A 25318-nucleotide genomic window follows, 5' to 3' on the forward strand; every position below is an offset into this window, starting at 1 on the left:
CAAGCACCCACCCAATCCTGCCGAATCACAGCTCACAGCAGACCCAGACCATCTCAAGTCACAGCGAGAGCACCTGGAGAGGTGAAGGGGCTGGTCCAGGGGTCTAGAGGGAGGCAATGTCAGGGTGGCGGTCAGAACTCAGGGCTCCAGTTCCTCAGCTGAGGGCCGCCTTGACTACATGGTCTAAATGGTAGAAGTCGAGGAAAAGGGGCACTCTGGAGGCTGCCACAGGAATGCATATGACCGGGCTGGAGCCAGAGGCAACACACGCCAAAATGAAGCCATCCAGGGTTGGGTATTTGGGGGATTTATTAATAATTTCCATTCTCAATCTGGATTGAATCTCAAAATGGATTTACCATTTTTAAAAGTAGCTTTAGCCTTAGTTTGGACCTCAAGAACGTAAATATTTATCTCCCCTCTCTCCCAGGACCCCACTAAAATGAAAGTGAGGGAATAAAATATGAACTCATAACAGTTAAGAGGATGGGAGCGGGTGATATCAATGGGTAAGAAATTTCAACAAATTTCTGGAAGCAAAACACAAAGAGAAGAGTGTTCACAGTTGAAGGAGAGCCAGGGACACCACTCAGGAGGTTGCAGCTGGGGAGGGAGCCAGTTGGGCCAGCAGAGGCCCGGAGAGAGTCTAGACTTGGAGATGGTAGGTACGAGGGAGGGTGGGAGCAATCAGGGGCTGAAAACAGGGTGATAAACTGAAGATAAGTATATGAAATCCTCCCCTTCCCACCCCAAGCCCCAGATCCAGAACACAAGCTGCCTGGCATTCACCCCTAGGCAAAATATCAGAGAGCTCCTGGCTAAAGGAATTAAATGATCTGGGTTGATTTAGAGCACCTAGTGGTATGTTGGTGCCCCCAGAATAAAGTGCTTTTCACTGTGACATTTGGGGGGCACCCATTATAACAGTCAGCTCCCCGGTGGCCCACCTAAAACAAAGCCAATGAGTGGACAAGCCAGCCTGGATATAAAGACATCTCAGTCAGGCTTTCTATTAAGTCAAAATAGAAATATGAGAGAAAAGGTAAGCAGCCTAGAGGATCAACCCAGAAGTTCAACATCCAACTAACAGGCATTCCAGAAAGAGAAAACAGAGAAAATGAAGGGGAGGAAACGATCAAAGAAACTATGTACGAAAAGACAAGGTGCATCAAATTGAAAGGGCTCACCGAGCACCAGGTAGGGTGAATGAAAAACAGACCTGGAGCTGAGTGCTGGTTACAAGGGTGTGTTTGGCTTGTAAAAATTGACCAAGCTACTCATTTGTGGTATGAGCACTTTTTTGTATGCATATTATATTTCAGTGTGAAGTTAAAAAAAATCGCTCTCCTAGAAATCTCCAAGTAAAATGTTCCCGGAAGAGGTGCTATGATTATCCCAAGGTTCCAGGGAGTAAATAAATAAATAAGAAGGGCAGAAAGAAAGTCCTGGTCCAAAGATGAAACAAAGTAAAAAGTGGCATGATTTTGAGCAATTCGTAGAGTATAAGAAAGGAAAATTCATTTGATCTTAATGCTAGGAACATTTTCCTGAGAGTATAGAGGTTGTGACAGTGGACCCGTGGGAAGTGAGGTGCAATTTTAGTACACTATTTGGCCCTGCAATGAATAATATTGACACAGTCATAACCACATAAACACAGTGTATTGGCGGTCAACTTTTAAAATCAACTTGTCTAGATAAAGCACTGGAGACCTAATTATGGTTACAGAACAGAACGCAAATGTAATCAACCTCGCTGGATGCAAAAGTACAGAACACAGAAAGTGGGAGGTGGAAGGGCAGAGAAGAGATGGAGGAAAGGATGGGGCACTAGTAACTATGTCTTACAAACTGAGTGGTGGAGAGATACTATGGAAAGTTGATGGAATAAGAAATCACAGTTTAAAATAGTATTTAATAAAGTTACAAAGTTAACTAATAGAGGAACCAAAATGGTAATATAACTATCAAAATTTGGGAGGGGGAGAGAAAGAGTCAGGTGTTGTAAATAAGCTAAATTCTCATTTATCAGATAATGTTTAAAGTTGATAAATGAAGAAATAACCACGAAGCATGAATTTAGAGATACGAAGTTAGCACCAGAAAACCTAAATGGTAAAAGAGGTCACCTTCGGGCCCTGGGAAGTGGGGGCAGGGAGACATCAGCTTTTTGCTATATATGTCCTTGTGTACTATTTGCCTTTTTTAAAATTATGTATATGTACTGCTTTGATTTAATTTTTAAAAACAAGTCCCTCCTCTTTCTTTGGAAGTCTCCCACACGGTACATACAAAATAGGGAGGTTGATGATTCTAACTCATGTGAGGTCCTGTTTTCCAATCCATGCTTCTTTTTAGAGCAGGACCAAGACAGGCGAGTGAAGGACTGACTCCCCCCTAACTAACCCCTCGACTCCTCACAGTACCACAGTCATCCATGCAGATGCTTTCTCAGCTGCCCCAGCCTACACCACCTTCTGGTCCTCTTCAAACCCCACTCTCGCCAGTCCAGCCTCTCCAGCCTTCCATTCATTCAACTACTTACACCCATCAGTTATTTATACCTGCCTGAGTCACAAAGGATTTCAGGTGGCTTACTCCAATAACACGGATAAGCAAAGAATAAATATTGAACTACAAAATAAGAACTCAGAAAAAGAGATCAACAAAGATGCTAAAGCTGTACTTCAAATTGTAGCTGAGGCAGAAAGCAAGACACAACGAGCCATGACAGCCTCATGTTAGGAAGGAGGAAATATACCAGTTTTCAGGAGAAGCAAATCGTTGCCTAGCACTGAATTCTTCAAGTCACTGTCCATGGGGGATTTCATGAAGAAGGAAATGAATGTTTTTGTTTTGTTTTATTTTGTTACACTTTAAGTTGCCCTATTTTAATGATGTGCTATTTAGATATTTGGATGAGTTATCGCCTATAAAAACTAAAGAATCCCAGGTAATATCATGATTATGAAATGAAGTATATTAGCATATGCTTTGGCATGATCATGGATTATTTCATTGATTTTCTTCCCCCAGAAATGACTGTTTATTGAGAACCTACAAGTATCAGGGAATGCCCTTCAAATGATCTTGGTTAATCCCGAGAGATGGGCATTGTCATCCCATTTTACAGATGAGGAAACTAAAGCTCAGAGAAGGTAAAATGGCCTAGCTGAGGTCATCCAGCAGGTTGGGGCAGAGCCTAGATTCAAACTTACGTCTGTCTGTCTCCAAAACTCATTCTTTATGTATCATATCATGGGGCCTTAAAACAAAGGCACCTAGGCGGGAGACACCCTGCCCAAGGGAAGGGGGACATAGTGACGACAGACACAGGCCCACCCTCTTCCAGAAAAACAGAAAAAAGGGGATGACAGGCCTGGCTGTCAAGCCAGAAACTGCCTCTGAGCTGCCTCAGTTACATTACATGAGGACCTCTAAGGCAGAAACCAGCAGAAAGAAGGCTGGGACCTGGGTGGAGGAAGGGAAACCTGGGGCCACTCCCCAGCTACGAATCTAGAAGGTCTGATTTCCAAGGGGCTGAACCAGACAAAGCAGAGGGTCTGTCTGTCATCAAACAAGAGACCCTTTATTTAGGTGATGCCTCCTCTTCATCACTTCCTCCCCAACAAGTCACTCAGCCTCCTTGGGCCCCAGTTTTCTCATCTGTTGGACACAAAGATAAGGATCTCTGCAACCTTCCCAGGATTGCAATGCATCAAACAGCACATTTAAGGAATGATGCTCTGAATGCTTGCATTAATATTAAGAGTGACTCTTCTAATCAGAGCTCCTCTGCTCACATGTTGAGTGGTTTCATTTAAGACCTTTCTTCTGGGCTTCAGTCTTCTCATCTGTAAAATGAAAAACTTCAGCTGGATGATTTTTAAGGGTCCTTCCAGCTCGAAGTTTTTTGGCTTTTGTGCCGGTATTATTAAAACCCTGCTGGTCATGAATAGTTGACACTCCTCTGAACTCCCGCAGTAGGCTGCACTTCCCTCTGTCACAGCACTTGTCGGTGTGTTGTCACTGTCTTTCTCCTCCAATAGATTATCTCTACTCCCACTGCCCAAGCTCATGCCTTATCATCCCTCATCTAGACTATCGCACCAGCCCTCTCACAGATGCCCTCCAATCTGTCTTCCGAACTGCCCTCCAGTGAGATCTCTCCAAAACACGGCTCTCAACACGTCACCCCATACTCTACAATGCATATCTCTTACCTCAGTTTAAAACCCTATGTTGGCTCCCAATTCCCAACAGGATAAAGCTCCTTATCCTGCTATTCAAGTGTCCTCATGATCTGGGCTGTCCAACTCTTCAGACTCTTCTCCAGACACTCCCTGCCTCCCTGTTTATGCTATAGTTTGTACTGACCTGATAAAAGTGCTCCCTCCTGATGTACCCTGCTGGTTCCACGCCTCTGTACATTTGCTCATGCTGTCCCCTCTGCCTTAACCTCTCTCCTGGCCCCAATTCCCACCAACCCACATGCCGTCCTTCTTTACCTAGCTAGCTCCTACTCATCCTCCAAGCCTCAGTTCAGGCATCACCTCCTCCAGAAAGCCCTCCCCAAAAGTCTGGGTAGATGTTCTTCCTTTGGGTACCCATGGCCCCCTAGCTTCCCTCTGGCATAGCACACAGGACACAACATTGCAATCATCTGTTTCTATGGTCATCTTCTCCACACAATTGTGAGCGCCCTGAAGAAACGAACTACATAATATTAATCATGGAACTCCCTGCCTGCAATAGCACAAGGCATGGCACATATGAGGCACACAATATTCACTGGACTGGCCTCTCTCTCAGAAATGTGGTGAGCTCCCACATGGCTTCTCCCTCCTGCCCTTCCACGGCATTTTGCAAAGTTATTATTAATAATAAACATGCCTATCACTGAGTAAACACACACTATGTGCTGAACACTTCATATATGCCGTCTGATTTAATTCTCACAATAATCACAATAAGATGGGTTACTTATGAATTGGCTAGCATATACATATACATATACAGTTGTGTGACATGCCTCCCAGTTTTATAAGGAAATTTTGGAGAAGGAAGAAATTAGGTACTTTTTATCACAGATATAATGACAATAATTTTAAAGTGGTTATATAGAGGAAAATATTGCTTTTATTCAATATAATGCAGTATACTGCATCCTGGAATCCAGCAGGAAATCACCAGGCCGGGATATGCAGTCATATTATCCCTAAAAAAAAGTACAAAAATCACATAGCTACAAAGAAATGCATTTGATATTAGTGAAATGGTACATATCAGGAGATAATGGTGATAAATTTCCTTCTAAAATATTAGAGGAATCATCCTGATCAGCTGTGTAGCTCTGGCTTGTCATCTTTGTTTTGAAAAGGATGTGATGTGATGATCTTGGCTGGGTTGTTTTGTTTGCTGCAGTCCACCTCTAGGGGGCAGGGCAGCTTCACATATTATTTTCCATCCTTGTCTCTCAGCTTTCCATTCTGATCAAGACCTTGATGGGTGTGCTAGGCAGCCAGGAAATTTTATGATACATTTTTGTGGGGGGCGGGCAACACAAATCTTACATATCAGAAAATACAGTTTTATCCTCATTTAATACTTGAGAAAACTGAGGCTCTGGAAGTTAAGTGACTTGCCTAGAGTCAAAGTCCTTCCATGGCACCACACTTTCTTCAAATGCTAAGGGTCCCAAAGAGCTTCAGCTCCTAAGTGTTTGAGAATGGGCTTCCCCGTGTAAATGCTTTCAACACGGATGCTTGATGAGAGACCCAACACCATGAGGAAGTTCAAGTAACTAGCAAATGCTCTTGCCCTAAATGAGTTACCTCAAAAGAGGAAGTAAGTCATTGATTCATCATTCTTCCCCGTGACCAGTGTTTGTTATTCTGCCAGGGAATACAGCAGGGAATGAGCCAGAGGGGCCGCATTTTATTCCGACCCCAAGACACCGTGTCCAGCCCAGGGTTTGAGCCCAATAAAGATTTGATAGACAAATAAGTAACTTCTCACTGGACTGGGCGGACTGCACACAGGTCCTACGCAGGCCTCTTTGCTCCTTTCAGCACAGAAGATCTTACATTGAGAGTCAAGACCATGGTATGACATAGCCATGGCAAGGGAGGGAGAGATAACAATGAGCAGATTGGCCTAAATGTCTCCAAAGACTCATCTGACTCTGCTACCCTGACATTCTACCAACTGGGAGGCTGGTGAGCGTGAGGAACACAGAAAGCAGTGGTCAAACAGCTCCAGGGAGCATGAGGAAAAAGCCATACAGAAGCCAAGAGAATTCTGAAGTTGAGTTATCTCTACAGGAGTCCTGGAATGAAGAAAAACTTAGGCGCCCCTGGCCATTAGTGCATCAGGGGTGCACCTGACATTCATTTGTCTACTCAACATTTTTTGAGCAGCTACTATGTGCTGTGCTATGTGTTTCCAAGCTTCTAGCTCCTTCACGCCTACAGCTCCTAGCCCAGGGACTGACACAACATGTACCTGACATATGTCATTAAATCTCAATCTGAAGGGGCTCTCAATGTAGTAGAGAGGACACAAGATGTAAAATAACCATCAAGGTACAAAAAGGGGCAAAGTGCTCATTTCAAGGGTCAGGGATAGACCGAGCATTGGAAGGGACCAGAGAACAAACATGAGCTCCCAGGTGGAGCTCAGCCTGGGAACTGGATGGAGCAGCCCAAGAGAAAGGAACATCATTAGCAAAGACCCAGAGGCTATGAGAAGGATGAGTAGGCTAACGATGGAGCACACAGGCCAGTCTGGCTGGAGCCCTGTGGGTGTGAAGGGGACTGTAAAAAGATGCGAAGAGAAAGGTGAGTTGGCGGCAGATCCCAAGAGGACCCTGCATGGCAGGCGGAGGAGTTTTCTCTGCAGGCCAAGAGACAGCGAAACCACTGGAGCGCTGCGGAAACCTTGGCCTGGCTGCACCTCATCAGAGGTTTAACAGAGCAAGAGCAAGAGGGGCATCTATTAGGAGACTATGGCGAAAATCCAGGAGGCGATCAGGAGAGGGAGCCTGACTCAAGCAGTGGTCCCAGGAGCTCTGCTAGGGCAAGCCAGGAGCCACACCTGGACTGTCTTCAACGTCTTCACACCTGGCCTGCAAGAGGCAATGGTGTACCATAGGCTTGGGAGCCAGACAGTTCCAGGCCCCACACAGTTGTGTAACCTCAGGCAGGTCACCGCACCTCTCTGATCCTTGTTTGCTTATCTGAAAAATGAGGATAATAACACCCACGTGGCAGGGACTCTGTGAGAATGAGATAAGAGGCAGTACTGCATGATGGGTAAGAAGGAGGCAGGCGGACTCCCCGACCCCCTGGGCTCCTTTTAGCTCCTTCTCAGTTCTGCCATTTATTCATTGAGTGACCTTGGGTAAGTTATCCAACCTTTCTGGGCCTCGGTTTCCTCGTCTGTAAAATGGATTTAACAACAATATCTACATCAAAGCATTCATGTAAAGATTGAATGAATTAATACATGGAAAGTGCTTAGAACAAATAGCACTTGGCACACAGTAAATGCAGTAAAAGAAGGTTAGCTATTATTACATAAAGCCACATAAGGTGGCGCCTAGCACACAGAAGTTTGAGACTTACTCAGCACACATGTGGCCTCTTCTCCTTGCTCCAGGCCTTTACTCTGCTCCCGGCAAATTCAGAGGCCACAGCAGGCAGGGGGTGGGACAGATGAAAGAGTAGCAGAGGGCAAGCCTGGGTCCAGCTTTCTTCCCCCCTCCTCCTCCACTGGACACCAGGAGACACCCACTCTCTTCAAAGCTCCTCACCCGGGTCCTCAACCAGTGCCTGGCCTGACCTGATCCCTCCTTCCTCCAAGAACCTCCATTCCTCACCACCCTTGCTACTCATTTTGTCCTGAGCACCATCGCTACAGGCGGGCCTGGAACCCTGTGTCTCTGGCCAGGGGGAGGGGGGCTCTCAAGCACAGAGAGCATGGTGTTTGCTCAGCCTGGTAGCCCCTCCTGCTCTGTGCACACAGCCAAGAAATGTTTGTGGAGGACAACAACCCCATTCTCGCCCCAGATCTAGACAGAGAAGCAAGACTCCTCTAATTCTCATTCAACTCGACATTATCATTTCCCCCCACATGAGTATAATGCTCCCAACACAACGAGGGGACGATAAATGGTTTTCCCTCCTGGGAAGAAGGAGAGACTCCCCACCCTGGGAAAAATGCCTGAGACCCCAAAGGAGACAGACTTCCTCAGGGCCCCTCCCTGGGCCTGCTCTCTTCTTCCTTCCCAGTGCCCTCAGCCCCTGTGGGGAGCACTCTAACACCCTGTTGCACGCAGGAGACAGCTCGGCAGCCGTGTGGTAGATCATGCATTGCCCTAACTGTCAAGAACAACAGGCTGGCCCCTCTGGTTGCTGTCCCCCAAGGTAAGCCAGCTTGTGGGGTGGGCATGGGGTGGGGGCAGAGGATGGAAAGTTACTATCAAACCAGCTTCAGCCCACCACCTCCTACAACAGAGCCAGAGCTGGGCCCATGCAGAAAGCATGGGAAATGCAGCTCTCTTCAGCGTGAAGCGACTCAGCAGTGGCCCCCAGCACACCTGTAAATCATTCCAGGCGCCAGAACTGCAAGGGGGGCCAGGCCAAGATCAACAACCAAAGCAGAGCTCTTCTCTAATCATCTGGAGTGGGGTGACAATTCCAAGGAAAAAGACCTGAGCGTTGGTGGAGACCAGCAGCTACTAAAAAACAAAGAAACAAACAAGCAAAGCCCTCATGTACAGAGGACCAGCAGCCAGCAGGAAGTCAGGCCTCATCTCGCTCTACGCTGCACTAGAAAGGCCACACCCAGAACACAGCAGAAGGCAGACTGGCATCCGGGAAGCTGTCCAGAAGAGACAGTGCGGGAGGATGTGGGAATCCTGGGGGGATGACATGGGTGGGGGTGGACATGACAGCTGCTATCAACTGCAGTAGAGGGAAAGTTCACGGGACCAGGAGTCTGTCATATAGGTAGTGTGACCTCTGGTGTGTTGCTTCACTTCTCTGAGCCCTCAGTTTCTTCGGCTGTAAAATGTGGATTGTGGTGACAGACGCACAGGGTCATTGGGAGGACTAAATAAGTCCCTAGGCAGACGGGCCCCTCTCTCCCCTCTTCCTCCACCAGAGGGAGCCTGGGGACCAGGAGCGCCCAGCCTCTACCGGCTCTACCTATCCTCCCCCAATGCTGCAGCCTCTGCTGCTAAACTCCCACCCTGCCCGCCCTGGCTTCCAGCGGCAGCCTTCTCACCCACTCCTTACAGACCCAGAACAGGCTTGGCACAGGAGTCGCTTGCAGCAGCTGTGGTGGCAGCAATGGCTACTGCATCAACAGGCCCTCCTGAAGCCTTGCCAGGAAGGAGAGTGGAAAGGAGGGAGACATAGCCTTCTTCCCTTCCCTGCTGACTTCCCCACTTATCACAGAGTCATCTCGTCCAGCTCAAATCCTCTAGATATCTAAGGTTCTCCTGGCCTCTCCCAGTTCATGATCTGACCAGGTCCTGAGGCCAAGAGACTCCTGTGGGTTGGAAAGCTCTAGTGGAAAAATAACAGGCCTCAGAGACAGGTGGCCTTGGGTTCTAACCCCTGCTCCATTAGGAACTAGCAGCGTAACCTTGAGCAAGGTCCCTTCATCTTGGAGCCTCAGTTTCCCCATCTCTAAAATGGAGTTGCTAATGCTCACTGCACAGGGCCTGTTTTGAGGACCAAAAGAGATAATAATGGATGTGCAAATATTTAATATATGGTTAGGAGAAATTCAAAGTACTATCTAAACCCCCTTATTAATCCAGTAGGAAATGCAAAGCAAGGAAATCCAACAAACAGCCTGGAGGATGCACAAAAAGAGGGAAGGACCAAGAGGCGGGCTTGCACGGATGGCAGAAGCACCGAGCTCAAGAGCAAATGGGCTTCCAGCCAGCCAAGAGATTCAGAACCATGTCTGCAGGATAGAGAATCTGAGGGTTTTGGAATCCTGGAATTGGGGAAGACTTAAGTCATTTCATTGGGCTTTACACCGATTCAGGAATTACACTTTCTCCAGCTCTCCCCGACCCCCACTGGGCCTCTGCTGGACAGATCCAGCCAGCCCCCAACCCTGCCTGGTGATGCAGATGGCTGGACTGGAAAGTTCTTCCTGATTTATCCCAAATTTTCCCACTGCTTCTGGTTCTGCTCCCTGGAGCCACACAGAATGAGGCTGCTTCCTCTGTCACCATCCTGACCACTCTAGAAAAATCTTCCCCAGCCAAGGTCCCACCACAATGCCCATCCAGTCTGCCTCTGTCCCTAGCCCACCATGGCCCTCTCCTGAAAGGGCCTTGCTTGGCTGATCCAGACCCTTCCTCCAGTGTGGGGCCCCAAGTTGCACTCAAGCAGTCCTCTAAGAATGGGCTCCCAGCAGCCTCACCTGGGCAGGAGAGCCCATCTCTCTCACCACCAGACTACTCTGGAGCAGTCCACACCAAAACTCAGCTGAGGGTGTACTGCAGTGGAGCTCAGCCGAGCCGTCGAGCTGCAGCTGCAGCTCCTGGGGCCCAGCCATCTCAACCCAGCACCCCAGCCTGCTGCCTCACCACGGGGGAGTTGCAGAGAGCTGTCTCCCGGCAGATTTCCTGAGGCAGAAGGCTTCCCCACCCCCAGCCCAGCCTCCAAGAGACACTCCACTGGTTGTGGCACATGGTAGGACCAGCTGAGCAGTGAGAGGAGGGGGAAGGCTGTCCATTCGCTAGAGGACTTCAGATTTGCTCTGTAGTGTGGCTGGATTAGTCACAGAACCATCAAATCTAAGCTGGAGGGGTCTTTAAAGAGTATTTAAGGCAGACCTTGCCTTTTAGAAAGATATGGGGAAAGTGATGCCCTGAGAGAGGAAGGGACTTAGTCAAGGTCACAAAGCCAATCTGCAGCAGAGCTGGAAGGGAAACCTGGGTCTCCTAACTCCCAGTTCAGTGTTCTGTCCAATACAGCAGAAGAGAAATCAGGGAGCCTTTAGGGCAGCTCTGTGAGCCTGCATGCCCTTGACTCTCTCAGCCTGACATTTATCCCGACCAGCTCACCATGGTATCTGCATGGAAGAAGTGCACCCAGCCCATGTCCCACCAACCCAAGAGATATTGCCAAGTTGTGCCAAATAGGCAGACACACCAACACAGACCCTAGCACAGAAACTGGCACTCATCCAACAAGAGGGAAGATCTGTAGACTTCCCTTCCTGGTACTCTCTTTAATTGGGTGGTGTTCTTCTTGAGGGTGGAAAGGGGGTGGTCTTTGAGGAACTAGCCAAGGGTCAGGCCTCCATCTTTGCTCCCCCATCTTTGCTCCCCCAGCCGGATGTGCTGCAGTTCCCCTCAGAGGGATGTCTCAGTCTCCAGCAGCCATTCTGGTCCCCATCTGCCTCTCTGGGAAAGGATGCAGCTGAGGCTGCCAGAGGAGACAAGATCAGGCCTGCACCAAGCATCTGCAGAGAAGACCCCAACCGGCAAAAAAAAAAAAAAAGGAGGGCTTTCTTTCCCTTGGGGCTCTGACTTGACACCATCGCAGACAATAAAAATCCCAAGCAGCACATCCAAAATAAATAAATAAAAGAAAAGCCATCCTCTGGCAAGGATACAGCTAGGGGGTGAAGAAGTGAAGGGGGTGATGACTGCTCTAGGCCCTCACTGGCCACCGTTTTGAGAAAGAAGCGACACCTGCACTGATCGGCCAACCCAGTCTGGGGTGGCTAGAGAAGGGGTGCATGAGGGCGACCTGGCTTCTCCTGACAGGTTGGGACAGGAGAAAAGGACATGGAATCAGACACTGGCTTCTTACTTTACCAGCCGGACAAGTTGGAGAGGGCACAAGAGGGGAAGAGCCGGGGTTGGGGGCGGGGTACAAACCACGTTCCTTACTTTCTCTGGAGGGTTGTGGCCGGGCTGGTGCTGGTACTGGTGCTGTGACCACCGCCGGCCCCGGGGCTGGAACTCCTGGATGCGCCACGGCTCAGCTGGCCCCGCTCCCGCGGTGGCCGGGGCCCCACGCCCACCGCCACCGAATAGCCAGCTTCCTTCTCTCGGCCCGGATGCGCTGGTCCGGCCTCCCGCCCGCCACGCTCGCGACCCAGGGCTGGGTTTTCGTGGTGCAGGTGGCACTGGGCAACGTCGCGCTCGCGGGCTGGGTAACCTGTAGTGTCCTGGAGCGGGTAGGAGGCATCCCGTTCCTTGTCCCGATACACAGCCTCCCGGTTCTGGTAGGCGCCGTCCCGGTTCGGGTAGCCCACGTCCCGGGCCGCCTGGTGGAACTGGCTCTCCCGCAGCTCGTGATGGTGGAACTGGGTCTCGCGCAGGTTCTGGTACTGGCTCTCGCGGCCGGGGCTATCCCGCGCGCCGTGGGGGTCCCGGTGCAGCTCCCCGCGGTGCAGCTGGCTCTCCTCCCTCAGGTCGCGGTTCTCCTGGGTGAGCTGGTCCAGCTGGCCCTCCAGCTCTTCGATGCGCCGTCGCTGGGTCTCCAGCAGCTGCTGCTGGCTCTCGATGATGTTGTTCAGCTCCAGCAGGTACTCCACAGCCCGGTTGGGGCTCTCGGATCCCGGACCGCCCGGGGGCCCCGACCCCGCCTCCATCCTGGCGGCCCAGGGGCAAGGGAAGGGGCAAGAGAGCCCGGTCCCCGCTCGCTCACGGCGCCACCCTCCCCCGGGCCCAGCCGGGGGAGGGGGCCGGCGGGACGCGAGGGCGCGCACCGGGCTCGAGGGCCCGGGGGCCCGGGGGGGCCCGGGAGACAGCGCTGGGGCCGGCGGCACGGATAGCAGGAGCTGAGGCGGCTGCTGCTGCCGCCGCCGCCGCCGCCGCCACGGCGCTCCGCCCGCTGCGGAGTCACTGCGCAGCGCGGCCGCGCGGGACCGCCCCGGCCGCCGGCCCGCCCCCACCCCTGCCCCCACCCGGCTCGGCCAGGCCGCCCCGCGCGCCCCACCTGCCGCTGCCACCCGCACCCGAAGCCGGACCCGCCCCAAGGCACACGGGCCAAGCCAGGGCCAGCCCCATCACAGGCTGCCAAATTCTCTCCCTTCCGGTCCCAGGATCCTCACCTAATGCAGCCTAACGAAGCCCTCCATCCCAGTCCATTCCAATGTCCCTCAGGTCCGCCAGGCCCAAGATCTTCACTGAAGACATCCCAGGAACCCCCATCCCAGGCAACCCCCATGTTCAGGCATCCCACGGACTCCCCATCCCCTGGGTGTGCCAATCCCAGTGTCAGAATCCCCATCCAATCCAACCCCTGGACCTTCTATCTCAGGCGACCACGGCCAGCCCACATCACGGGCAGTCCCTGGATCTCTCATCCTCGCCAGTCCCTGGACTGTCTCCCCATCCCAGCCAGCCCCGTGTCCCTCCAACCCAGCCAGTCCCCAGCTCCCCTATCCCAGCCAGCCCCTGGTACACCACCCCCCACCCAACACACACAACATCACAGGCATCCCCTACTCCAGCCAACCCCTAAACTCTCCATCCAAGCCAGTGCCCAGTTCCCCTATCCCAACCAACCCCAGGATCCCCCAGGTTAGCCAGTTCCTGGGTCCTCCAACCAAGGCAGTCCCAGGATCTCCCATCCCAGCAAGCCCTGGGACTCCCCATTGCAGCCAATCTCAGGATCAAAGCTCCATTCATTCATTCAACCCTCATTTTCTGCTCTCCTTTGGAAATGCTCTCCTCTGTTCAGTCCATCATCTCCATCCAACGAAACTGTAACCATCCTTCAAGACTTAAATGCCACCATACTGAAGCCAACCCTGATTTGCCCAGCCAGAAGCGCTTGCTTTCTCTCTCTCTTGACCTCCCACTGCACTTCCTCTACACTTCTTGTGGCACTGTGGGACAAGTGGAACTCTGCTTTATAGCACATTCGTTTGTGTTTTTTTTTTATGTCCTCTGCCAGACTGAGTTCCTTAAAGCCAGAAACATGTTGTCATTCATCTTTGTGAGCAGGTTGAGGTACAGGAGAAAGTATGAGTTTTACAATCGGACAAAACTAGATTTAAATTCTATCTTCTCCTCTCTGAACTTCCATTTCCCTATCAATAACACCTACCTCACAGAGGTGGTCTTGGAAAAAAGCATGCAAAAACATTTGGCACAGAAAAGACAACCACAGAATGGGAAGAAATCTTTGCAAATGATATATCTGATAAGGGCTTTGTATCCAGAATATGTAAAGAACTCTCACAGGTCAACAACAAAAAGGCAACCCAATTTTTTTTAATGGGCAAAGGATTTGGATAAACATTTCTCCAAAGAAGATGTACAAATGACCAATAAGCACATGAAAAGATGCTCAACATCATTAGCCATCAGGGAAAAGCAGATCAAAACCACATGAGCTTGCTGTGCTACCCATAAGGCGTTGTTCTGAGTTCCTGTCATAACTTAAAGGGAAACTTTTACAGTGTCCAGAGCCCTGATGTCCTACAGATGTAAGAGGAGAGTGTACTTAAATTCCTTGCAGCTGAGACCCACTTAGGTGGCAGCAACCTTGACTTCCAAATGGAACAGTGCATCTACATAGGGAAAAGCGATAAATCATAAATTTAGTTCATAAATAAAGTTCTCATCATAAATCTGAAGAGAACCTGGGAGAAGCTTCTGCTGGTGGCTTGTGCCATTGTTGCCATTGAAAACCGGGCTGATGTCAGTGTCATATCCTCCAGGAATACTAGCCAGCAAGCTGTGCTGAGGTTGCTGTTGCCACCGGGGCCGCTCCTATTGCTGGCCCCTTCACTCCTGGAACCTTCACTAAGCAGATCAAGGCAGCCTTCTGGGAGCCACGACTTCTGGTGGTTACTGATCCCAGGGCTGACCACTGGACTCTCACAGAAGTGTCTTATGTTAACTTGCCTACCACGGCTCTGTGTAACACAGATTCTCCTCTGCGCCATGGGGACATTGCCTTCCCATGCAACAACAAGGGAGCCCACTCAGTGGGTCTGATGTGGTGGATGCTGGCCTGGGAAGTTCTGTGCGTGTGTGGCACCATCTCCCAGGAGCATCCATGGGATGTCATGTCTGATCTCTATTTCTGCAAAGATTCTGAAGAAACTAAAAAGGAAGAGCAGGCGGCTGCTGAAAAGGTTGTAACCAAGGAGGAATTTCAGGGTGAATAGACCGCTTCAGCTCCTGAGTTTACTGCCACTAAACTTGAGGTCACAGACTGGTCTGAAAGCATGTAGATGCCCTCTGTGCCTATCCAGCATTTCCTTGCTGAAGACTGGAGCACTCAGCCTGCCACTAAAGATTGGTCTGCAGCTTCCACTGCTCAGGCCACTGAATGGGTAGGAATGACCACTGGGTGGTCTTAAGCTGTTCTTTCACAGGCTCTTAAACAGAAAATGGAAATAAGGTTGTTAAGAAATAAACATCGGTTTCTTAAAACACACACAGAGACACATGTGCTGAGATACCACTTCACATCCACTATGATAGCTAAAATAAAAAGGACAGACAAGGAGAAATATTGGCAAGCATGTGGAGAAATTAGAACACTCATTTATTGATGGCGGGAATGTAAAATGGTGCAGTCACTTTGGAAAACAGTTCGGAAGTTTCTCAAAATGTCAAACATAGAGTTACCATATGACTCAGGAATTCCACTCCCAGGTATATGCCTGAGAGAAATGAAAACATATGTCCGCACAAAGACTTGTATATGTATGTTCATAAAAGCATTATTCATAATATCCAAAAAGTGAAAACAATCGAATGTTCATCTATTGACAAATGGGTAAACAAAATGTGGTATATCCACACAATGGAATATTATTCATCCATGAAAAGCAATGAAGTACTGATACATGCTAAAACATGGATGAACCTCGAAAACATTATGCTAAAAAAGATACAAAAGGCCACATATTGTACGATTCCACTTATATAAAATTTCAGAATAGGGAAATCCATAGAGACAAAAAGTAGAGTAATGGTTGCCAGGGGTTAGGGCATGGATTGGGGAAAGGGGAGTGACTGCTAACAGGTATGGGGTTTTTTGGAGGGAGAATGAAAATGTTCTAAAATTAAATTGCAGTAATGGTTGCACAACCCTGTTAACTAAAAACCACTGAATTATACATTTTGAAAGGGAGAATTTATTGGTATGTGAATTATATCTCGATAAAGCTGGGTTTTTAAAAAAAAAAACACCTTGCACAGAGTCTAGCACATAACAGCAACTACAACAGTAATAACTAACACATCTGTGGTGCTTACCATGTGCCAAGCACTGTGCTGAACACTTGACATGTACAAATGCACTTACCTCCATCTTACAGATGAAGCAAGTGAAACCCAGAGGTTGAATGACTTGCCCAGGGTCACACAGACGCATAGCCAGGATGCTCACATGTTTCCTTCTCACTTCTTTGTATCTTTCCTCAGTACCTTGTATAAAATAGGTGCTCCATAAGTGTTAAATTAATATATCCATCAAATACTTCTATTCATCCAATGAACATTTACAGCACATTCATTATGTTCTAGGCAATACCCGCATTCCCGTCCTTATCCCTGCTTCTTTCATTCAGATTCCCTGTGGGGCAGGGGGCAGATGGGTACAAAGATTTATTCACAAAATATTTATTGAGTGTCTACTATGTGTCAAGCACTATTCCAGACACTGAGGATATAGCAATGAGCAAAATAGACAACAGTCCCTAACATCAAAGAGCTGACATTCTAGTGGGTGAGAGAGACAATAAACAAATAGAATATAGAGAGCATGTTGGATGGTGTATTGGGTTGAATACTATCCCCCAAATCTTGATGTTCACTCTGTGAATGTGACCTTATAGATGGAAATAAGGGTCTTTGCAGATGTAATCAAGTTAAGGTGAGGTCATACTCTATTAGTGTGGGTCCTAATCCAATGATTGGTGTTTTATAAGAAGAGAGAAATTTGGACACACACACACACACACAAGGAGAACACCATGTAAAGATGGAGGCAGAGATTGGAGTCTACAAGCCAAGGGATGCCAAGGGTTGCTGGCAACCCCCAGAAGCTAGGAAGAGGCAAGAAAGGATTCTTTCCTAAAGGCCTTCAGAGGGAGCATGGCCCTGACAACACGTTGATTCTTGACTTCTAGCCCCCAAAACTGTGACAGAATAAATTTCTGTTGTTTTAAGCCACCCAGTTTGTGGTACTTTGTTATGGCAGCCTTAGGAAACTAACACAGATGGTGCTCTGGAGAAAGACAAAGCGGGGAAGGATGATGGAGAGCTCTGGGTGAATCAGGCATAGGCTGTGCCCTCAGGAAGCTCCCAGTCTAGTCAGAGAGCTACAACCATAAGTCACAAACAAAACCATAAGTCACACAAGCAAGACAGAATGTGCAAAGCACTAGAATGGAGGCACCAGGACTGGGGTGCTGGGAGGTCTCTATGGATGTGAAAGTATTTGAGCTGAGCTTAGGATTTCAACAGGTAGCACAGAGGGAGGAAAGGAACAGAGTCAGGAAAGCAATGTGTGTTTAGGGAACCACACGTAATTTGGTTGAAGAGGGCATGAGAGACGCACACGTCTCTGTGCGTGTGTGTGTGTGTGTGTTGTAAGGGGTAGGAGGAGATGAGAAGACATGGTTTGATTCAGCTTGGAAAGACTCCATTGCCAAACTGGAGCATCTGGACCTTCTTTTACATGCAATGAAAAGTCATGCAAGGTTTTTGAGCAGGAGAGTAACATGGTAGGAGGGGAGGAGGTCCACACGGATATTGTATGCACTGAATATTACACACTACAAGGTGAGTTTTGTATTGGTTTGTTGTTGTTCAGCAGAGACTGTGGCACTACCATCTTTTCCTGCCTGCTGCCTCCCAGAGCCGTTTCCCAGAAGCCTCAGTCCCTGGTGTGATTGCTCCAATTCCCCTTACCCTAGGGCCAGCTTTGCCAAGGAATGCAGAGCTAAAGCAGGAAAGAACTCCAAAAACCACATCTCACCACTGCCAGTATCCAGTCAACAAAAACTCGTCATGATAATGAGAGCCATGAAATGTTTTCCTCAGATGCAAAGGTGGCATCTGTTCAAATTGGTTTTTCCTATTGGATTCTCATAGCTCTATATATAAGCAGATATTCTGCTATACCTGTTAGCTGCCAGACACGAGATGGGAAAATAAAAAATTTTTAAAAATCATTAGTCTGTCCCTCAAAGAGTTTACAGTCCAGAATATCAGAGCTGAAGTGACCTTTGTATCATATGAGTACACTGAGGACCAGAGAGAAATGATTTGCACATAATATCTGTGTGACCACTGGCTACAATTCCTTACTTGGGCTATTTCCTGAGGTCTGGTGTTCCAGAGTCTTAAGATTGCAGACTTTAAAGAGCAGAAGGGTAGGAAAGTGACCATCTGTGAGGAACATAGGGAGAAGGAAAAAGGAAGGGAAAAGGAAGACTCTCATCTCTGTGGGGATCCCTAAAGAGATAGTGGTACTTAAAACTGAGAGAGCATTTGGCTAATTAATTAATTATCCTTCCAGTTCCCTTCCCCCTAGTGGGGGAAGGGGCAAGATATATCCAAAGTACCTGTCAGTCTGGAGCAGTCTCACAGAAGGCAATCCTAATAGGCTAGTCTGGAGTTTCGTTTTAGGAAAAATTTTCTCTCTGAAGATGATTTGTAAGCTTGATCCTGTCAGAACATAAAACCACATAACCCTATGTGTTTCCAATTTTGTCCTAGCTGCCATGAAACTTTGAGCCAAATTCAGAGTCCAATTATAATCCAGTTCATTTTAGGTACCTGGCAACTTCTATTCTTGCTTCCTTTACATGGGCTCTGGCCTGTTTTCTTCCACATTTTTATCCCTAATCGTCTTTCTTTCATGCTGCAACTGATGAATCGCCTAATATCCTCTTTAACGTAGGCGGAATATAAATCTGACATAAACTAAACTATATTTACAGATGCTAAGGGGATTTGAACCAATGAAGAACATTTGAAGGAACAGATGATATTTGGCCTAGAGGAGAGCAGACTTCTGAAGACATGATTACTGGTTTCAAATATCGAATAGGCTGTCAGGGGGCAATGTAGTGGAATTATTCTGCTTAGCTCCAAAGGGCACAGCCAGAAGCAAAGGGTGAAAACTACAGGAAGACAGATTCCCAGAGGGAAGAAACTTCTCACAGGTGAAGCTTAGTGAAGATAGTGAGTTCACCATCATTGGAGGTCTTCAAATAGTGGCTGGACAGCCTCATTTGGAGGGTCTGTTGCATAGGGAATGGTAAACACTGATGGAGAGGTTGGATAAGATCATTTTAAAGACCCTTTCCAGCCCTGATATATGCAAAAAACAGTTCTAGATGTAGAAAAGAAGACTGGGGGGAGGGAGGTGGTGGGGAGAGGGGACAGGAAAGAAAGAAACAAAGGTTCATTGAATGCTGGAACATTCTAGCCAAAAGCAGTGAACCCTAACTGCTCCTGAGACCCTTGTAAAAGGAAAAATGGTCCATAAATGGAACCCAAGCCTGCATTGCCCCAGTCCTATTCCATGTGACTTCTACAGGGCAGGAGAAATGGAAGAATCAGCTCCATTGGTCCCTCTACCATCTAACTGGCCATTATTCAAGGAAAAGCAAGTCAAGACTGTTAGAGCTGGAAGGGGCCTTAGAGATCCTGTCATCCCAACCCCGCCTTTTAGAACTGGATAGAAAGAGGCCCAGAGAGTGGAAGGGGCCTGTGTACCTGTCAGCCAGCTCACCCGACCATGTGCTGCTGAAGGGCAGAGACAATTTTGTTTACCTTTCAATCCCCCAACTGGGCCTAGCCCCAGGTCCTTGCACATGGTGGGTGCACAGTAAGCAGTTGGAAAATTGAACTTAATTGCCCAGAAAGGCTGGAAGCAGAAGCTAGGTCTTTTGACCCCCAGCCTATGATGCTTTCCATGACAAAATGTCATCCAATTCAACAGACATTTATTTGGCATCTCTGTGTGCCAGGCCTGGAGCTATAGCAAGAGATGAACAAGAGGCAGGTTGTGCCCTCAAGGAGCAAACAGCTCCTCCTGGGAGCTGGGCTCTTCCCCTCTTGGGCCCTGAACACCTGTTCTTTTGGTGTGGAAAGCTCTTTTCACTGCCTTTGCCTACTTACCGCCTATTCATCGTTCAGATCTCAGTTCAAATGCCAGTTGATCAGCGGCACCTTCTCTCACTCCCAAACGAGGCAGATCCCCCTCACATATGCTCTCGGTGAGCCCTTCTCCTTCCTTGAACTTCGCAAGTGTGTAATTACATGTTGATTTGCGCAGTTCTTTGTTTGCTTCCCTCCTGCCTCCCTCACTAGACTGTTAGCTCTACAAGGGCAGATACCCCGTCTGTTTTGCTCCCACTGTACCATGGTCTGGCAAAAAGCCTGGGACATGGTAAGCAAGCAATAAGTAATCCATGTTTGTTGAATGCATGAATCAATAATCTAATGGGATATATAGATAGAACAATTATAACTACAATTCAGTGTGATAAGGTGTATAAGGTAATAGAGAAATCAATTCTTTAGGAAGGAGGAAGTTGGCTCCTGTATCAACGGAGCTGGCCTTGTAGAATGCATACACTGCCAGACAATCAAAGCATGGGACGAACAGCATAGCCTTGTGAAAGTGCCTGTTGTGTTCAGACAAACCAAAGCTATGTGTCAGTGTCTCTCTATTTCCCCAGTCCCCTGAGAAGCAGGCTAGTTCTGCCACAGTGGGACAGACTAGGCATCTGAGTGCCGATCAGGGTTCGGGCACACCTGGCAAAATCAGACCACGTGGGGCTGGCAAGGCCAAAAGGAAACTCCTGGGATTTGAGATCCACAGATGTCTCTGCTCCTCCATGTTCTCCTCTACAGGAGAAAGACCCAGAGGTCCTGGAATGAGAGGACAATTCTGCACCTTTTGGGTGGGGGGGTAAGACCTCCTCCCAGGCGTAAGAGAGTGTTGCCCTCTAGTGGTAATAATAACATTAATAATAACACCACCAAGTAGTGGATGTGGTCCTTGCTAGGGTGACCAACCACCCTGGTTTGCCTGGGATTGTTTCAGCACTGAAGTTCCGCTTTCCAGGGAACCTCTGAGTCCCAGGCAAACTGTGACAGTTGGTCATCCTACCCTTTGATGGAGTTCAATGCACTCCAAGTACACATGACCTCATTAAATGGCTCATAACCCCCAAGGCCAGGAATCAAGATTCAGGCTCCACAGATGTGAAGAGCTTTAGAGACCCAGCTTGTTTTCCAGATGAAGAAAGAAAGCCCAAGACAAGGGAAGTAACTGTCTTGTTCAATATCACATTACAAACTAATGGAAGAACCAGGATTAGTATCTAGGTGTCTAGACTCACAGCCTCACGCTCTTTGCCCATGCCTGGCATGCTCTTGCCTACTCTGTCAGTTTGTCTAGGTCCCACGTCTTCCAGGAAGCCTTCCCTAAACTACCCACCCCTTAATCCTTTCAGAAAGCTTCTTCCTCTGAAAGCCTGAAACACTCATTTGGCACTTAGCATGTGCTATAGGTACTGGTTTTTTTTAATCTTTTAAATGTATAACTAGAAAAAAAGGGAAGCTCCTTGGCCCGCACCCCCAGCTCCCCAGAAGTACTGGGGAGGGGAGCAACCTCTGGGCAGGAGAGTCTCAGGTGTGCCCATAGTTTGTCCAGGGCCCTGAGGAAAGGGCATTTGGCATTACAGAGCAAGGGAAGAAGCAGAGAGAGGCTTTTGCAATCACCAGGTAGGATGGATTTGAGAGGTAAGAGCTGAGCAGAGGTGAGAAGGCATCCCTGTAGCCTCAAGAGGAAAGGAGAAAGAGTGAGAGCTTTCTTCGCCCCAGTGATACCATCAGGGAATGGGTCCTAGTTTTCTTGCTATCAAAATTGCAGTGTCCTTCCCTGCTCCCCTGGCCCCTGACAAGGACCCCCCAAATCAGCTGTTGTATCTCCCCTCCACTGAGACAAATTTGCAAACTCCCACATCTCTGTGGAAATGGCAGAGAGCAGGAGAGAAGAAAAAAGGAGAAAAATCCACCCACATGCCAACAAACTGGAAAAAAAATAACCCAGGCCTTGTCTCACTCAGCTGTTGGCTTGCTGCTCCCTCCCACTGTGGCGGCTGCTCCTGCCTCCTGGACAGGAACCTGGCTCTGTGCAGCCTCCCTTCCCATCCTGAGCTGGCTTTTGTCAATACCGCTCCCCCATCTCCAGCTATGGGAGGGAGGGTCCTGGATCCCAGGGGTAGGAAAGCTGGAAGGAAGGACTAGCAGAGCCGCCAAGTGCTTGTGGCCAACCACAAACTCAGTTCCCATCACTGTCCCCAAAACCATGCAGGGGACTCTCCTCCCATCCCAGAGAAAGAAGTCAAGGCGCCCCCCACCCCGCCAGGCAACTTCTTCCTCAGGTGCTATCCCCTGCCTGTTCTCTCTGCTGCCTCTCCCTACCATTTCATTTTTATGCTCTGTTTTCAGTCTAACTCTCTCTACTCCAATCTTTTTGTTCCCTATCCTTTCTTAGCCTTATGTCCCAGCTTGGGGCACCATGTATTTTTAAAAAACAAAACAAAGTGTGTTAATAGAAAAGGAGGGCTCTGGAAATCATCACTATTAGGAACTGTTGAGGAAAATAGAGATGTTTAGCCTGCAGGAGAGAGGCTATGCACTCATAGAATCATGGAAAGATGGAGCCACAAGGAGATTTTTGGATAACCTTGTCCAACTCTTCATTTTATAGATGAGGTGACTGAGGCCCAGAAAGGGAAGAAGACCTGGGCTGTCATGCAGAAGAGGGGACAGCTTTGGTCTGTGGGCCTCTGGGGAACAGAAGGAGGCCAAGTGGATGAAAGATATGAGAAGGTAGATTTAAATGACATTTTTGTTTCTTCTTTCCAAATCCTTATTCCTGTTATTTTGTTTCCTTGTCTTAAAGTGCAGGACCTCCAGTTCAATGCTGAACAAAAGGGGAAACAACGGGCATCCCTGTTTTGTTACTCATCTTAAAGGCAAAGTTTCAATGTTTCACCATTATATGTGTTTGCTGTAGGATTTTGGAGGATGCTGTTTATCAGGTTAGGGAAGTTCCCTCTTATTCCTAGTATGCTAAAAACTTTTTTTTGTCACTAACAAGTGTTAAATTTTATTAAAGTCTTCCTCAGCATCTTTTGTAATGATCATAAGTATTTTTTCTCTTCTAATCTGTTTATATGGTCAAGAACGCAGTGTTTAGTTCAAGAGAAAAATGAAGCTTGTAACATACAAAACCATTCAAAGAGGCATTGGCTGCCTCGTGGATCAAATTAGTCAGCTCCAAGTCACTGGAAATGTTCAAGTGAAAATGCAGCCATTCAATAAATATGTAGGTGCCAGGCCCTGTTCTAGGTGCTGAAGACTTAGTGGTGATGAGGGTCCCTGCTCTGCTGGAGCTCACATTTTAGAGAAAAGATGACAGACACAAACAACCAAACAAATACATGAATAAGATAATTTCAAAAGGCCAAAAGTGCAATGAAAACAGAGGAAAAACAGTACAAAGGTAGTGTGACTGGGTGGGGATGGGGAACAAGATGAAACAGAGTAGTCAGGGAAGGTCTCTCCAAGCGGGTGACAGTTGAGGTGAGACTGTATAAGAAAGCTGTCATTTCATGAAGATTCAGAGGCATGGCATCCCAGGCAGGGTGGAAGACAAAGGCAAAAGCCCTAGGGTGGGAGTGAGCTTGGTGTACTCAAAGGACTTCAGGAAGAAGTCTGACTGGAGAGAGAAAGAGGGACTGGCACTAGATGAGGCAGGAAAAAAGTTCTGGGGCAGGACTGTGTAGGCCATTTCAGCCATGGGAAGGTGTTTAGATTTTATTCTAGGTACAATGAAAAGCCATTGGAGGGTTTTGAGCTGGGAGTGACATGATCTATGATCACTCTGTCTGATGTGTGGAGAATAGATTATAGTGGGGGCAAAACTGGAAACACATAGACAAGTTAGGAGGCTATTTATGAGGCCACTTAGGAGGTCCAGGCAAGAGACTAAGACAGCTTGGACTAGGAGAGTGATGGTGGAGAAAGATAAATGAACAGATTTTGAATGTGTTTTTACCTGAATAGCACTATCAACCAACTTGACCTCACTGGCATTTATAGACTACTCCATCCAACACCAGCAGAACGCACATTCTTCTCAAGCTTGCAGGGAACGCTCACCAAGATAAACCATATTCTGGGCCATAAAACACATCTTAACAAGTTTAAAAGAATAGAAATCATGCAAAGTATGCTCTCAGACCACAATGGAGTTAAACTAGAAATCAGTAACAGAAAAATTGCTGGAGGGCCGGTCCCGTGGCTTAGCGGTTAAGTGCACGCGCTCCGCTGCTGGCGGCCTGGGTTCAGATCCCAGGCGCGCGCACCGATGCACCACTTCTCCGGCCATGCTGAGGCCGCGTCCCACATACAGCTACTAGAAGGATGTGCAGCTATGACATACAACTATCTACTGGGGCAGTATTCTATTGTATATATATACCACATCTTCTTTATCCATGCATTCGTTGATGGGCACTTGGGTTGCTTCCACATCTTGGCTATTGTGAATAATGCTGTGATGAGCATAGAGGTGCATATATCTTCTTGAATTATTGATTTGATGTTCTTTGGGCAAATACCCAGTGGTGGAATAGCTGAATCATATGGTATTTCTATTTTTAATTTTTTGTGAAATCTCTATACTGTTTTCCAGGGTGGCTGCACCAGTTTGCATTCCCACCATCAGTGTATGAGAGTTCCCTTTTCTCCACATCCTCTCCAACACTTGTTATTTCTTGTCTTGTTAATTATAGCCATTCTGATGGGCATGAGGTGATATCTCATTGTGGTTTTGATTTGTATTTCCCTAATAATTAGTGACGTTGAACATCTTTTCATGTGCCTATTGGCTATCTGTATATCTTCTCTTGAAAAATGTCTCTTCGAGTCCTCTGCCGATTTTTGATTGAGTTGTTCATTTTTTTGTTGTTGGGTTGTATGAGTTCTTTCTATGTTTTGGAAATTAACCTCTTGTTGGATATATCCTATGTCTTTTTCTTTTTAATGGCTAGTCTAGATTATTTTAAATATTTTTATTGTTACATTTTGTATCATAAAATTCACCCATTTCAAATGTACAATTCAATAATTCTTAGTAACTTTACTGAATGTGCAACCATCACCATAAATTAGTTTTAGAACATTTTTATCCCTCCAATAGGTTCCTCATGCCACCAAAGCCCCATTTACACAAAACTATCACTGTTTGATCAGTCTCTCAGCTCCCTGGAA

At 47.8% G+C, this 25318-nt stretch overlaps 1 protein-coding gene and 1 pseudogene across 1 annotated transcript in view; one reads left to right on the top strand and one right to left on the bottom strand.

Annotated features, from left to right (window-relative positions):
• The window catches only part of IQSEC2 (IQ motif and Sec7 domain ArfGEF 2), a 77626-nt gene extending 64872 nt beyond the window's left edge, over positions 1-12754 (bottom strand). The window contains 1 exon segment of the mRNA XM_014779764.2: positions 11927-12754. Coding sequence (XP_014635250.2) covers positions 11927-12633 — 707 coding nt within the window. The 5' untranslated portion in view covers positions 12634-12754.
• A 1213-nt stretch (positions 12755-13967) lies between these two features.
• LOC101406872 (small ribosomal subunit protein uS2 pseudogene) lies at positions 13968-15360 on the top strand (annotated as a pseudogene).
• Positions 15361-25318: the final 9958 nt, after the last annotated feature.

Source organism: Ceratotherium simum, chromosome X (assembly GCF_057802395.1).
Source record: "Ceratotherium simum simum isolate JZ-2026a chromosome X, ASM5780239v1, whole genome shotgun sequence".
Classification (NCBI taxonomy): domain Eukaryota; kingdom Metazoa; phylum Chordata; class Mammalia; order Perissodactyla; family Rhinocerotidae; genus Ceratotherium; species Ceratotherium simum.